The sequence below is a fragment of the Hemicordylus capensis genome, chromosome 2 (assembly GCF_027244095.1).
Source record: "Hemicordylus capensis ecotype Gifberg chromosome 2, rHemCap1.1.pri, whole genome shotgun sequence".
NCBI lineage: Eukaryota > Metazoa > Chordata > Lepidosauria > Squamata > Cordylidae > Hemicordylus > Hemicordylus capensis.
In genome coordinates this window covers 424,097,812-424,113,425 of record NC_069658.1, presented here as the reverse complement: position 1 = coordinate 424,113,425, position 15,614 = coordinate 424,097,812, and the positions used below count along the sequence as shown (strand labels likewise).

General features: G+C 45.1%; 1 protein-coding gene across 5 annotated transcripts; it reads left to right on the top strand.

Moving 5' to 3' along the window:
* The first annotated feature begins 326 nt into the window (after positions 1–326).
* On the top strand, positions 327–10,966 carry LOC128341856 (transmembrane and death domain protein 1-like). Of its 5 annotated transcripts, none has more exons than XM_053288458.1 (3): positions 8,217–8,250; positions 9,203–9,429; positions 9,903–10,966. In XM_053288458.1, exons 2-3 carry the CDS (start codon positions 9,361–9,363, stop codon positions 10,860–10,862), a joined length of 1,029 nt encoding a protein of 342 aa, XP_053144433.1. In that variant the 5' UTR covers positions 8,217–8,250; positions 9,203–9,360; the 3' UTR covers positions 10,863–10,966. The 5 variants fall into 5 exon arrangements, with proteins under 5 accessions (XP_053144436.1, XP_053144435.1, XP_053144434.1 ...); XM_053288457.1 differs by having other exon boundaries at positions 9,882–10,966; XM_053288461.1 differs by lacking the exons at positions 8,217–8,250; positions 9,203–9,429 and adding an exon at positions 327–422 and having other exon boundaries at positions 9,882–10,966.
* Positions 10,967–15,614: the final 4,648 nt, after the last annotated feature.

Below are 15,614 nucleotides of genomic sequence, written 5' to 3'. Positions count from 1 at the left end.
TAAGCTTATACATAGAGTAACTCCACTTTATACAATCTGGAAGCAATATAACAAAACCTTGCTACAGAATTGGAAATAGAAGAATCCCAGTCCGAAAGTAAAAAAAATAACTAAATAGTCATCGGATCGATCTGACAATCTGGACACTATGGGAAGGCCACTATGAGATCATGGCCTGATCTCCTGATGTAATTTGCAATGTAATAAAATATATGGGCAGTAGTTTCTACTTCACCTGAACCACAACTACACCAACGTTCCTCCAGGGGGAGACGATGGAATCTCCCAGATAGTAACGCAGAGGGGAGAGCATTAACTCGTAAATCTTGTAAACGCCCAGCTGAATTTACGAAGGGAGATGGTGGACAAGTAAGAGGCAGGAAAAAGACCCATCCTAAACTTTATTGCTTTGTAGCACTCAGGTAAAGAGGCCCAATTATTTTGAATCTCCATATCTTCTAGTCGTTGTCGTGCTACTCTTTTTGCGTTTACCAGGCCCCATTCCAATAACAGTCCAGGGTCTAAACCAATAGAGAGAAGTTTATTACTCACTGTTGAGCACCAGGCCGGCTGAGGGTCAACCGAAAGAAACATGGGGATAAGCCCAACTGGGCACAGAGGTATTTTTATCCAGTGATGAATCAATCATCCATATTCACTGTGGGTCTCCATGTAGCTCCATATTAACACCCTCATGAGAGTTTCAAGGCAATATGGAGATTTTTAAGATGATAAAGCTGGAATGTGGATGATCCCCTAGAGCTTGTTTAATGGCTGAGACCTATACGTCAAAAATCCTCCTCCTCCCCCACCCCCCATCCCTAGAGCAGTTTTGTAAGTCACTTGTAAATGTTTGCACTAAAGAACATGTGAAGGATGGATAGTTATATAAATGTACATGTGGTGCTCTAATTTTTTGTTAAAGGCGGGTAGACTGCCTGAAGCATGCCATGGAGGGCGGCAAAACTGATGGATGAACCAGCAGTTTCATTTCCTGGTGTGTGTGCCTTACATACAAATTGCAGATCTGGGAGGAAGCTGGACTCTCACCATGCTTGGATAATTCACTGTGACATCTCTCTTATATTATGTCCTCCTTCATCCTATGTGATGTAAAAAGCACTTGCATTTATCCAGATGCATTTTTGTCAGCATTTGAACATTTCCCCATGTAACGTAAGATGGTGCTGCAATTTCCCCCCCTTTTTAAGGTCTCCTTAAAGAGCCCCCAAATCTGAAGGGAACCTTGGTGGATTCTTGCACTCTTAATTCTGCAGCGAGTAACATATAGCTTAGCTTTAGAGCTTGGGATGGAAAGGAATCAGAGGAATACATGAGATGGAATGGCACTACCTTCTAATGATGGCATTACCATCATTAAAATGGTATTGCCATTTTAATCCTTAAAATCCTACCTTTTCCTTGTGAGGTTGAGCTCAAGGAACATGGTGGAAGGTTCTGAAGTTAACCAAGCCGCTTGAATACATTGCTGTATTAGAATCTCTGATGTGGAGCCCATCATAATTGTAACTTTCTGATCCTAAGAAGAGGCTCTCTTGGAAATTATGATGGGCTCCACATCAGAAATTCTAATACTTAGATGTATTCAAGGTGCTTGGTTGCCTTTGGGGCCTTTCACCATGTTCCTTGAGCTCAACCTCATAAGGAAAAGGTAGAATTTTAAGGATAAAATTAGTGAGTTCAGAAGCCTCAAGGGCTAAGTAAATGTTACAGGGAACAAGTGTCTCCCCCACACATCTCCCCAATAAGCAGGGCAGCCTTACAATGAATCAGGGTGAAGTGGGCTGCTTTAGGTGGTGGACTGTGGACCAGCTCTCAAGGCCGGAGGCACCCAGCACCCTTCCCAAATGGATGGCCTACAGAGGAAGGCCCTACAGCATTTTTTCTTCCTCTTCCCCTTCAAGCAGCAAAGTGTCCTCATGAGCCAGCACTGCCAGTCAGGTCTAGTAGAAGGAACTGGTGCTGTGACAACATTGTGTTCAGTTCCCCCCTGCCCTCCTACAAGCAGCATCTAATGAGCTGGAATGAGGCCATGAGTTCATTTTACTAGACCCAATGGGGGAGACCTAGAATGGCAGCAGTCCTACATCTCCAGCAATAGCTATAAAGCCCTTAGAACAGGGCTGCACAACTTCGTCCCTCCTCCAGATGTTGGACTACAACTTCCATCATCCCTGACTGTTGGCCATTGTGGCTGGGGTGATGGGAGATGTAGTCCAGCAACAGCTGGAGGGCTGATGTTGTGCCCCTGCCTTAGAACCATCCTACACATTATGCAGGATGAGGTGGTAGGATTCTTCAGACTGCAGTGGTGGGAATATAGTGACCAACATCCAGACTAACAAAGCGGGGGTGCTGCTGGTGGACTTGACTAACACAGCACCGGCACTCACCAAGCACTCCGTGCCACCCAAAAGTGTCATTGAGAGTCATGCAGCCCTCGGGGACATATTTCGGGGTGGCACCGGGTGCTCCTGGGGGATGGGGAGGTTGGCAACTTTTGCCCTGTGTGAGTGCTGGTGCTGTGTGAGACTGGTGGTAGCAGCATCAATGCTTCTCATTTGGCACCCATGCTTTGTTAGTCTGGATGTTAGCCAATATTTTTGAATGCTGACTCATGTTAAAAGAAAAGAAAAGAAAATACCTCCTTGCATGTAATAAACTGGCACACCTGGTAGAAAGGTTTAGCTTTGCCCCATTCCTGATGTGCTAATTGATTATATGCAGGGATTGCTTTAAATGGGGAGCACTGAAATTTCTCCCTCTTACATAACACTAGAACCAGGGGTCATCCCATGAAATTTATTGCCAGGAAATTTAGGACCAACGAACAGAAGTACTTTTTCACACAACACATAATCAACTTGTGGAATTCTCTGCCACGAGATGTGGTGACAGCCAACAACCTGGATGGCTTTAAGAGGGGTTTAGATAACTTCATGGAGGAGAGGTCTATCAATGGCTACTCGTCAGAGGGCTATAGGCCACCTCCAGCCTCAGAGGCAGGGTGCCTCTGAATACCATTTGCAGAGGAGTAACAGCAGGAGAGAGGGCATGCCTTCAACTCCTGCCTGTGGCCTTCTCAGAGGCATCTGGTGGGCCACTGTGTGAAGCAGGATGCTGGACTAGATGGGCTTCCTTGGGCCTGATCCAGCAGGGCTGTTGTTGTTCTTGTGTTCTGTTGTGTTCTTGTTGTTCTTATGTTCTGTAACAGTAGTGTGATTGTGTGAACCCTTGCCAAGGCAGGAATTTCATATTCCTCTTGGGCCATGAATCACCTTGGCATGGGTTCACACAAGCACACCAATTTCAATAACCCACATTAAACCTATAATTGACTGCTGTATGAACCAGGCCAATATGTTGCAACCTCATTCTGCATCTTACGTACAAGGGTTCTTACCAGCTCTGCAATCATAACCTGATAACTTGCTCCCATTACATGTCTCCAGTGTGCCATCCGGACTGAGATGGCACACTGGATTCCTTGGGCTCTCATTTACACAGGCACACACACACATTTCTGAATGCCATCAATCCATCAGGATACATGAAGCAAAGGAACCTGGAGAATGGGGTTGTTGTGAGCCTCTGACAATTAAAAACCTTTGGCTAGCTTGGGGAGATATACTCATGACCTGATCCAATGGCCACTCAGTGCCAGATGTTGAAAGGCCACTGTTGGCCTGCACAGAAGATTCCTCACAACCTTCAAGCGACATACTTACTTGCAAAATAACCTGAAATAACACAATGATGAGCCCTGCTGGGCCATAGGTTGTATCTATGGAAGAACAATTTTGGGGCAGGAGAGAGGGGAGACAGAGACAGCCAGATGTGTAACTTGGATTCAGTTATACAGAGTTTTTGCATCAGTCCAGGTTGATGAGATACATGTTTAAAATGGTCCTTTCTGCACTTTGAAACCCACAAATGAAACTGAAGGAGCAAACAGGCCTCTTTGTGGGTCTCTCCTGCTCCGTTGCAAACTGGATTATTCCTTTTCATTCCACAGCCAGGCAATAACTTCTTTTTTTAAAGAGGGTGTTCCTAATGGGGAACAAAGAGACCACTGTGCATTGCTAATGGGTTCTCGGTAGGATTTCCAGGAAGGTGTTTTCCTATAGCAAAGAATTTGGGCATTCTCCATATAGCAGGCACATCTCAAAACAGTTGTCCAAAGGCATGATTTAGAAAGATGTGAGAAACCTGAACTTTAAGGGTCACAGCAGGGAAGTTTTGCAAGAACTCCCCCCCCACACACACACACATTGATACAGGAGCCTAGAAGGTCCAAAAATGACTCCTCTCTTACAGACAGGAGAGCACCCTGAATCTAGAAAATTGTGCTTCTACCCTCCTCACCCTGGTCCTTCTAGCAATACATGCTTCATGTTGAGGAACTCACTATGTGGATTGGGCCCCTCTCGTGTTCTGGCTTTATGCCATCACTTACACTAGCAACCAGCCTCCTGTGTAACTCTGAAAGAAGTCCCATGTTACAGGAGCAGGCAGTGTGTCTGCCCCTCCCCACCCCCTTATTATAGTCCTCTGGTGATTGGTTTTGTAAATATTTCTATCATGCTTTCCCACCTAATAAAAAAATACACAAGGTGGCTGACATCCTATAAACAATACAATAAGACAAACTCATCATTAAGGACATTACAACCATTAAAGAAGAAAGGAAGGAAGGAAGGAAAGGAAGGAAGAAGCAGGTAACACAGATTCAAGCAGCACCAATATAAGCCATAGCAGTAATTAAAACAACACATCCGAAACTTGACAGAACAGGAAGGATTGTGCATGGAAATGAAAGGGTTTCAGAGGCAACGAAGAGAACCTCTTTGGGGAAGGATTTCCACAACTTGGGTGCAGCCACCAAGAAGGCCTCGCCAGTCTTCTGACCAAATGCATAGCAGATATTGGGAGATAAAAACTTCTCCAGCAGACCTTAATACCGGGGGCGGGGGGGGGGGGGAGAAGGTAAGTATCCTGAACCCAAACTGCTTTCATCATGGGTTATTCTTTGATCTTCATTTGACTAGCTTATTCTAAACACTATGGCTATTGCTACAGACTATAAAATACACCATTGTACCAGGTATGCATGGAAAAGACAGAAATTCCTTTGCTCAAATAAAAGGGATGGAGTGATTGTTGGACTCATATTTGATCATATTGCTATAGTAATTTTGTAGCATTTTAAAAAAACAGCATGCTCTTACAATACACTGCTTGTTTGTAATTTAATCTTGATTATATCCCAGAGTAGGCATTTCTTTCTTTCTTTGTTCATTAATTCATTAATTCATATGATTTAATACCTTGGCCCTCAGCACAGGCTGATCTCCCAGGGCAGCTTAGAGAGAAAACAATGAAAACCTCAAAATGACCATATAAAATGAAAACTAAAACCTGCAACAGACTAAAAAGGCTTAGGCCTGGAGCACCTTCTTCTGCATGATCCCCATCGTACATTAAGGTGATCAAGAGAGGTCTGTCTCCATATTCCGCCAGCTCGTCTGGCGGTGACTCAGGATTGGGCCTTCTCTGTAGTCGCTCCTGGGCTGAGTTCAACATCTTTAAAGGTAAAGTGTGCCATCAAGTCGGTGTTGACTCCTGGACGTTTTACACACAGCAGTTTCACTGTGAGGTTTTTACTTTTAGCTTGCATCTCTGGAATGGAGGGTGCAAGTACACATATTGGCCTGATTTTCCCCGAAGTTCCTGCGGGTTATCAGGGAGCAGTCCACATATGCAATTTGGGTTTTCCACTGCGCCCAAATGTAGCCCAATGTAAACCCGCGATGAAATCTGCTGTGCATAAAACCTCCTGGAGCCCACAGAGCCCTGTGGTTTTTCTTTGGTAGAATCCAGGAGGGGTTGACTATTGCCTCCTCCCACGCAGTATAAGATGATGCCTTTCAGCATCTTCCTATATTGCTGATGCCCATAGTTAGTGTTTCCCATAGTCTGGGAAACATAATCGCCTTTAAAGAGCCCTTAAGAAAAATTTTTATAGCCAGGCTTTTATCTTTGAATGTTTCAAATTATTTTAACAGCTTGTTTTATTCCGCCCCCCCCCCCCTGCTGTGTTTCTTTTTGTGAACCGCCTAGAGCTTTTCGAGTCAGGTGATATATAAATCAAGTAAATAACTAATAAAATAAATAAGTAAATAAATAAAATAGGGAGTGATGAACGCCAATTTCCACCAAAAGCCTAGGTAAATGCACCCTTACATGGAAGCAAGCCCTATGGAACTTCTTTATTTTATTCTGAGTAAACATGCATCAGATCAAGCAAGCATTCCTTTCCCCCCTTTCTCTAATGTAGCCATGCATTCTTCTTCCTCCTTGTCCCTGTCATCTCATCCTGGGGCCACAGACAGACATCACTCTCACTATACTCATTCGGCAGCTTCCAACTGCATGCAATGAGGCTGTTGAGATTCAGAAATGATAGAATCTGATGCGTGACTGGCAGGTTGCAGGGCCAATGGAAGAGTCTGAGGATGAGAATGTTCAGTTTAAATAGAAGTGTGATGGTGTGCAGTATGGTTGACAGCTCTGCACAGTGTAGCTTATGATAAGAAATGAAACAAAAAATGTATATCCAGTGTGCTGGACTGAGTTTTACATCGCTGAGGACTGTTACTTGTGTGAAGGAAATATTCGGCAAATAGTTATGGGGGGGGGGGAATGGAAATTCAGTTATTGCTTCCAGAGTGATAACCAACAACGTCAAACATGAAGACTGATCTGTAGCCCTCAAATAATTTCAACAGCAGCAAACCTCCACAAAACACAGGCAGATTCCGCAAGTATTATCAGCATTTGGAGAAATTCAAGGACATACTTGATCAATGTCTTTTGCACAAAGGCAAGCATGTTTCCATATGTCCCTCTTACACACCAACATTCATATGCTTCTGGAGGCAACAAAATTATTATTGTTGTTGTTATTTATTCGATTTCTATACCGCCCTTCCAAAAATGGCTCAGGGCAGTTTACATCGAGAAATAATAAATAAATAAGATGGCTTCCTGTCCCCAAAGGGCTCACAATCTAAACAGAATCGTAAGACACACACCAGCAACAGTCACTGGAGGTACTGTGCTGGGGGTGGATAGGGTCAGTTACTCTCCCCTTGCTAAATAAAGAGAATCACCACGTTAAAAAGTGCCTCTTTGCCAAGTTAGCAGGGGTTGTATATATCTTTGTGCACTGGGAGGACCTGTGCACCATTGTAACAACAAGACACAAGTGGCCAAAAGATTTCCAGGAGTAAATTCTGTACACTCAGAAAAAATGGTTTGGGGGATTGGATTGCTGCTGTATTTTTAATTTTTTTTTAACTAGCCCTTTTAAAAAAGGTATTTAAGAGCAGCCGGGCATTCAGAAAATTAGCAGGAAAAGCTTTTCCCTCATGTTGAACCCCATGCCAGGGAAAGCTTCACTTGTTTAATTGCTCTGTGTCAGGCTGCTGTTAAACAGGTGGTGCTTTTAAAAAGAGGAACAGAACCAGTTAAAAAGATCAAATGCTATAATTCTGGCAATACCTTTTATTAGAACCAACCAAAATGACACAACATCCTAAGCAAGATTTCTAGTCTTACAACAAGCTTTCAAGTTCAACTAGCTTGCTTAATATGTTGGTCACTTTGGATGGTGCAGATCATGGCGTTTGGATTTTCCCTAATGGCCCAACTTGGCTATCTGTGTTTTTAATATCGTAAAAGGTTGGCAGGCTAATCTGAATCTACTCTGTGATTTCTTGGACAGTGCTGCCACCTACTGATCAAGAGCTTTGACATACGGGTCCAAGGCTGAAGACGTAAACAAATGACACTAAAGCACTAGTTTTTAATTTACTTGAGTGTTGAGACCAGCAACTAGGGTTACCACCTTATTACCAGCTCTGCTCCTGTGCCTTTAATAGCAACCTGATATATACAAGTTTATCCTGATATATACAAGTTTATCCGGTGAGGCTTTCTGGGCATGGAGATAAAGTGATGGGGAAAGCAGCACTTCCTTAACTTCTGCAGGTCTTGAAAATGGGCACAGAAGTATATCAGACCTCCTTATACTTCATGTTCCTGCTTCTCACAATAGACAATAGAACAGAAGTAGAACCTCTGCCAGCTCCCTCTATGACATCAGACATCTGTTCTACAAGACATGTTCTACAGAACGAGTAAGATATGCCTCGTTGCGGGACTCAGGTAACGCTCAATACTTGTCACGAGCTTTAAATGCCTTAATGTTCAGCTTTCCCTTTGTACTAAATCTTGCATAGGGATTTAAGAAAATATGAAAAGCAAAATCTTATCCTCTGCAGTCCCCCCAAGTACATGATATCATCTATATATCAACAGCTTATTTCCTGTTTGTCAAGCTGCTGCTAAATACACAAAAGCAGGACCAGGACAAAAGGTGGAAACCATACAGACATATGAGCCCTTCCTGCATCCTATGTCTGTAAGGTTGCCACCTTTTGTCCTGGTCCTGCTTTTGTGTATTTCAAAGCTGTTGGCTTTTTAAAATCTGCCATGGGATAAAATGATGGGGAAATAGCCTCTGGCTCAATTTCCGCAGGTCTGGTCCTGCTCCTCCAGCGCAGAGGAGCAGAACCAAACAAAAAGGATGGCAAGCCTAAATAGGGTGACACCCAATATTCACAGCCCTCCAAAAAGAAGAAGATGTCTTTTGTTTTAAAGGCACCTTCCCGAAGGCTGATGCCTGATCAAGACAGCACAATCTCAGATAACATAATAGAAGCCCTTGCTTACCTACATGTTCACAAGCAGGGTGGATCCATCCTTGACCCAAGGTGAGGCAACAGTCTTGGGAGGTGCGTGAGTGCACCACAGGGTGGTGAATGCGGACACCCCTCCTTCCACCATGGGCATCACCTGCTAACTGGGCAAAGAAGGGCCTTTCTAAATGTGGTGATTCTCTTTATTTAGTGGGGAGAGTAACTGGCCCTATCCACCCCCAGCACAGTACTTCCAGTGGCCGTTGCTGGTGTCTATCTTAGGTTTCTTTTTAGATTGTGAGCACTTTGGGGACAGGGAGCCATCTTTACTTACTTACTTACTATTTCTCTGTGTAAACCACTTTGGAAAACTTGTGTTGAAGAGCAGTATATAAATATTTGTTGTATATGGGTTATAGGAATTGGTTCTGCTGAACAGGAGCATCTGCTGTACAGGAGCATCACCTCACCTGCATGCCTGCCTCCACCCTCCTCCTCTCTGCTGCTACTGTTCCCCCCCCCCCTCCGGCCGCCACATGTTTAAGCAAGCCATGGTGTTGGGGCAACTGCAGCAACCATGGTGAACAAGAAGCCATCAGGATGCTGCAGCTTCATCAGCACGCTGGATGTGGAGCATGCCCAAAAGGTGATGCTAGTGCAGGGGGAGGAGGGGTGATGTCTAGGTCACTGAGGCAGGGGGCAGGACTGGTGAGGGGGTGGCACTCTGAGGCACCCACTTTTTGATTATTAGGGCCCTTCCAGACATGATGTCTTCCCACTCCAGTACAAATTACAACAATACACAGAATGAAAAATTGATGTCACAATTATGTGAATGATGTTATGTGAATGATGTCACATAATATTCTTAGAACCGTCTGCTGGCAAACTGTGGCAATCCATTAATACACTCTTTGTCTTTCTTTCTTTCTTTCTTTCTTTCTTTCTTTCTTTCTTTCTTTCTTTCTTTCTTTGAACCATTTGTTCTAGCTTGGGTTGCCACAGATGGTCAGCAGATGGCGCTAAGAACATTGCATGACAACCTTGTACATCATCTGGATTTCACACACACTTTCCCTTTCTCTTCTGACTTTTTAGAGCTCTTTCCTCTCACCTCAGGTCTCCAGACCCAGGTCCCTCGCAATGCTGACTGTCATAGGGATAGCCCTATTTGTGTTGGCACAGCCTGCCTCTTGTGACGACACAGTGGCCGATAACATTGGCAGCCACATGATGGGTCGCCTGTCGGAGCTCCTGTCCCCAGAAGAGTGCCAGGCTTTCTATAGTGAAATCACTGGCCCGGAGGAAAACATGGAGAAAGAGTTGGAGCAGCTCTCTGAGAAGAACAACCCCATCCACGCCCGCAGGCGCCGAGACATCACCAGCATGCATCAATGCAAAAAGACTCTGAGCCACTGGCTGGACACCGAAGGAGACACCATGTATTGGGATCGCTTGTCGCGAGCTCTCCAAGCCATCGGGCGCTCTGATGTCTCCATGGAGCTGGGCAAGAACCTCAACCAGGACAAGAACCTGGAGATGAAGAAGAACGTGGAGAAGTATCACGAGACTGTCAAGCATCTGACTTCCTCGCTGCTCCTGGAAGAGAATGAGGTGAGTGAGAGTGAGGACAGTGGACAAGGCCGACTCCGGCGAGATGGGGATCAGCCTGAGACTGAGTTAAAGCCAGAAGAACTGGATGATTTTGAGCTTATCATAGAGAGGGAATCCCTACCTCCATACAAGCAGAGTCTATTTGGATGGTTCACGCCACTGGCAACTGGCGTGATCAGTGGGTTCCTCAGTTCCTTTGTTGTAGCAGCCCTCGCAGTCTTGTCTCTCTGTTGGATCGTCAAGCAAGGATTCCAGGATCCCATGGTGCAGGGGCAGGGTTCTGTGCCTGAGATGATTTTTCATTACCCACCCAGGCGTGGTGGCATCTATTACATGCATCAGGAGTTTGAAGAGCGCAGGATGAATGTCAGCGAGATCGTGAATGCAGATGAGGATGAGGGTGAGGGTGAGGGTGGGAGTGATGGGGAGGTTGAGGGGGAGGATGAAGAAGGCACTGACGGCTAGAACTCCCTGTGAAGTCAAAAGCTGCAAAGCCCAAATACAATGGAGGCCAGCTTTGTAGGGAAGGGAGGGATTAATAAAGCATATCTTTTCATGGTACTGTCAAACACTTGAGTTTGTTTCGTGATTCTCATTTTTAAATGGAGGTGAGATGAGATCCCCTTTGGAAATCAAGAGCATAGAAAAGGCCATGCTGACTCCGGTCAACGGCCCCCAGGAAGAGTGTGGAAGACGGCAGCCTGAGTGCCTCACAGCTGTGGAGCTGAGTACCTCAAGCCAGGACCAGTGGAGCTGCCTTACAGGTGAAACTTGGAAAATTAGAATATCGTGCAAAAGTCCATTAATTTCAGTAATGCAAATTAAAAGGTGAAACTGATATATGAGAAAGACGCATTACATGCAAAGCGAGATAAGTCAAGCCTTAATTTGTTATAATTGTGATGATCATGGCGTACAGCTCATGAAAACCCCAAATCCACAATCCCAGAAAATTAGAATATTACATGGAACCAAGAAGACAAGGATTGAAGAATAGAACAATATCGGACCTCTGAAAAGTATACAGTGTACTGTGCTTGATTGGCCAGCAAACTCACCTGACCTGACCCCATAGAGAATCTATGGGGCATTGCCAAGAGAAGGATGAGAGACATGAGACCAAACAATGCAGAAGAGCTGAAGGCCGCTAATGAAGCATCCTGGTCTTCCATAATACCTCATCAGTGCCACAGGCTGATAGCATCCATGCCATGCCGCATTGAGGCAGTAATTGCTGCAAAAGGGGCCCAAACCAAGTACTGAATACATATGCATGCTTATACTTTTCAGAGGTCCGATATTGTTCTATTCTTCAATCCTTGTCTTCTTGGTTCCATGTAATATTCTAATTTTCTGGGATTGTGGATTTGGGGTTTTCATGAGCTGTACGCCATGATCATCACAATTATAACAAATTAAGGCTTGACTTATCTCGCTTTGCATGTAATGCGTCTGTCTCATATATCAGTTTCACCTTTTAATTTGCATTACTGAAATTAATGGACTTTTGCACGATATTCTAATTTTCCGAGTTTCACCTGTATACTGAGTCAGACCCTTGGTCCATCTAGCTCAGTATGGTCTACACTGACTGGCCACAAATTTCCAAGGTTTCAGGCAAGAGCCTCTTCCAGCCCTACCTGGAGATGCCAAAGAATTGAACCTGGGACCTTCTGCATGCAAAGCAGATGCTTATGGCTCCACCCCCTGAGGGGAATGTCTTAACAGTGCTCACATGTAGTCACCCATCCAAATGCAAACCAGGGCAGATGTTGCCGAGCAAAGGGGACAATTCATACTCACTCCTGCACCTCCCCACCCCTGCCCCTGCAGGTCTCCTATTCTGTAGCTGCTAGGGAACCACTTTCTCTAACTCACTGTCATTCAGAAGGCAGAGTGGTTTGTGGGGTGGGGAGAGAACACTGCAGGAGGAATGACTGCTAATCAAGAGGGTTGAAGGTCTGGTGGAGGAAACCAAATCCATGTTTGGAGGGTGACTGGGCAAGGAGGAATGCTGGCTCAGACTGTGCCTAGAAGATGTGGAGTGATTCCAGATGAAGAAATGCTTATCTCCTCTCTTTCCACATTACATCCTTCCCCTTTGTACAATTTCTTTCTGGTTTTGGAGGGTTTTTGACCCTCTGTCTACATTGCTTTCTTCCCAATTCTATGATTTCACAGCTCCATCTGCTGGCCAATTATGGGAAATCGTTCCACTTCTTTAGATGGGAAAAGAATTTACGGGTCAGGTATATGTAAAATCACGACACAGGTACGCGTGTGTGCATGCGTGACGTGCCCGTGCACGCAGGCACATGGCCGACTTCCGGTCATACCCAGAAGACAAGGGCAACAGGGTGGCAGGGAGGTTGCCGCCCCGATGGGCATTAATAAACACAGACACCGGTGGGGGGAAAGTGGTGGGAGGGGTAAGAGCACCCTCCTCCGCTCTAAAGGGAGACCCCCGCCGCTTTTGAACTGGCGGAAGCACCAGTTCTTTGAATTGGTTAAGAAGCCCATTAAGGGCCTCCGAACCGGTTCTGTGCACATCCCTACTCAGTGGTGCTCTTACCCCTGGATTTGGGGGTTGAGGTCCAGGGCCCCCACACACCCTGGGGGCCTCCAAATCCTCCTTACTCTGTCCTGGGTGGTGTGCTCACTACTGGCCCACATTGCACTGGGTGGCCGAGTGTGATTATGACCTGTGCTGGTTACTTTAGAAACAGAGGGGAGGAGTGGGGAAAGAAACACATGGGGTGGGAATATGTTTAGTTGTATGTTGAAATGTGTCTGCTAATACATATTTGCATAAATATACCTGTTTTATATTCTTACATTCTTGTGAGGTCACTTGCAGTTTGGGCTCTCAAGAACCCACATGTTAAAAATACTGTGTGTGTCACGGTGTGCGTGTGTAGAGGGATGATGCTTAACTTGTGGGGGAGGGGCTCTAGAGGCCTTTAGGTCCAGGCTCCAAAATCACCTCGGTGCACCTCTGCACATACTAGGCCAGATGCAGAATGGGGTGACATGTTTTTAAGTTAGTTTGAGATCAGTGGGATTTAATTTCCAAAAATTTACCTATAACTGCAGCTTTGTATCACAGCAATAAATTTCCATAGTCAAAAAGTGAAACGCCTGTATTTCAGCTGTATGTGCTCTATGATTGCCGGTGGTGAACACATATTTTCTAAAACTATGCAATGAACAAAAAGGAAAGCATCATGTCTGAAAAAGAGCAGTACAGACAGAAAGTGGTTCTAATGATTCTTTGTTCTCCATTTTTTTGACCACTATGTAAGAAAGGTAAATGCTTGACCAACAAGCAGAAGGTTGCTGGTTCAAATCCCCGCTGGTACTATATTGGGCAGCAGCGATATAGGAAGATGCTGAAAGGCATCATCTCCTACTGTGCAGGAGGAGGCAATGGTCAACCCCTCCTGTATTCTACCAAAGAGAACCACAGGGCACTGTGGGTGCCCGCAGTTGAAATCGATTTGACAAGCACACTATGTAAGAAAGAGTGAAGAATTCAAAGAGCGCTGCCTTTTAAAAGAAAGACTTTACTGTTTATAAAATATTAGTGGGGTTCATTGATCTTACAAAATATCTTACAACCTGGCTGTAAGCACTCAAAAAACATGGACAGACAGGGGCAGGAGATTTACATTATTCAGCGTTGAGAGAGCGTCTCTTTTATGTTGTGTTGAGGAATAAAAGGCGCCGAAGTTTTCAGTTCAGCCAGTCAGTTTGAATAACGATTGGTTAATCTGAAAAGTCTTTTTATTCATTGGCGCAAACGGAGAAGACTTTTCTGTGCAGGAGTCAAACGGAAATAAAGGTTTCTTCAGCCCCGCCTCCTCCCCGCTCAGTTTTCGCTCTGGTCGGGCGGCGGATTATATAAAACTTCGACGTGATTGCTTGTTTGGATATTTTTCGTGGTGGTTTATGTTGTAGGAGCAGCTGACGGTTAAGCAGCGTCTCTGGCTGTGATAAAAATGGGACGGGATTGCTAAGCGGCGCTGGAAAGTCTGCTAGTCGTTGTGTGGCTGTGGCTCGGCGTGGTGGCGTGTTATGTATTCTGGGCCTGACGAAGACACGCGTGGAGTGCTGCTAAAGGTGTCTCTCGAAAATGTAGTCCGTGGTGCTGTCTCTCGCACAGAGCGCGTAAAGCGAAAAACGGCAATGGATGTGGTATTCTTTCTGAAACGCCGCTCTCACTCTATGGATTTGGAGGCTAAAATAGTTCGAGAGAAAAAGCTTAAAGGTCCCAAGGACCCGCACTTTGCTGTCAAAGACGGGCTTCACTGAAGGGGTGTGTGTGTGTGTTGTGTATGGGGGCGGGGGTGAAATCTGATGTGTTTAACATGAATTTTGGAGTGTTCTGACTTCTGAGTGGGGCAACAGGATTGGTTAGAACTTAACACTCTGAGAGGGGCAACTTCCTACTAGAGGAAGATCTTATACTTGGATGTGGAGGGAAAATCTCACAAAAATGCAGTTAGGTGGTGGTCTCCCCCCCACCCCCTTCACGTCTTTCGTTCAGTCTTTCTTAGTGTGCAGTAATCATGTCGGAGAAATACCAGTCACAGCTGCTTCTTGGATTTCAGTTCCCAGTACTTTTAGCATCTCTAGGCAGTATTTAGTTCTTGTAGTGAGGTGATGGAACTCAGTTCAGTTCAGAATATTTATAGATTACTTTTTCAGCAAAAGTGTACTACTGAACAGCAAAAGGGTTGAGAAGATGGCTCTCTGTTTGCAATCTAAAAAGCTTGTTTAAGGGAGGGAGACTCCAGCAAAGCACCATTGGGAGGGATGCTGTGCTGGGGTTGAATAGGGACAATTGCTTTCCCTTTTTAAAGTCACCAATTAATAAAGTCTCTTTGCCCAGTAGCAGTGGAAGCTCTTCTGTAACCCCCCAGATGTATGGTGACCGGTGGCTCAAAAGCAGAAGTGAAAAGTGCAAATCTGAGCACACACACACACACCCCGCCCTGTTATTGCATAGCCTTGTAGAAGCCTCTCTCCAAAGAGCATCCAAATCGTACAAGCAGCCTGCGGTGGTAGCTGTCTTGTCTAAAAGTATGGCTTAAAACAATCTGATTTATAATCTTCTCTAACAGTTCCTATCCTCATGGCTGTTTCTCTGCTCTCACAAAAGCAGTGAAAGTCATCCTAATGAGCCAATAGGTAAAGATGGGTTTTCAGGCCTTTTCT

Bases quoted from the DNA above. Each gene is read 5' to 3' on its own strand.
- LOC128341856 (XM_053288457.1), top strand. From the start codon at position 9,361: ATGGTGAACAAGAAGCCATCAGGATGCTGCAGCTTCATCAGCACGCTG. The intron at 9,430-9,881 runs GTGATGCTAGTG...CTGACTTTTTAG, and splicing joins ATGTGGAGCATGCCCAAAAG to AGCTCTTTCCTCTCACCTCA.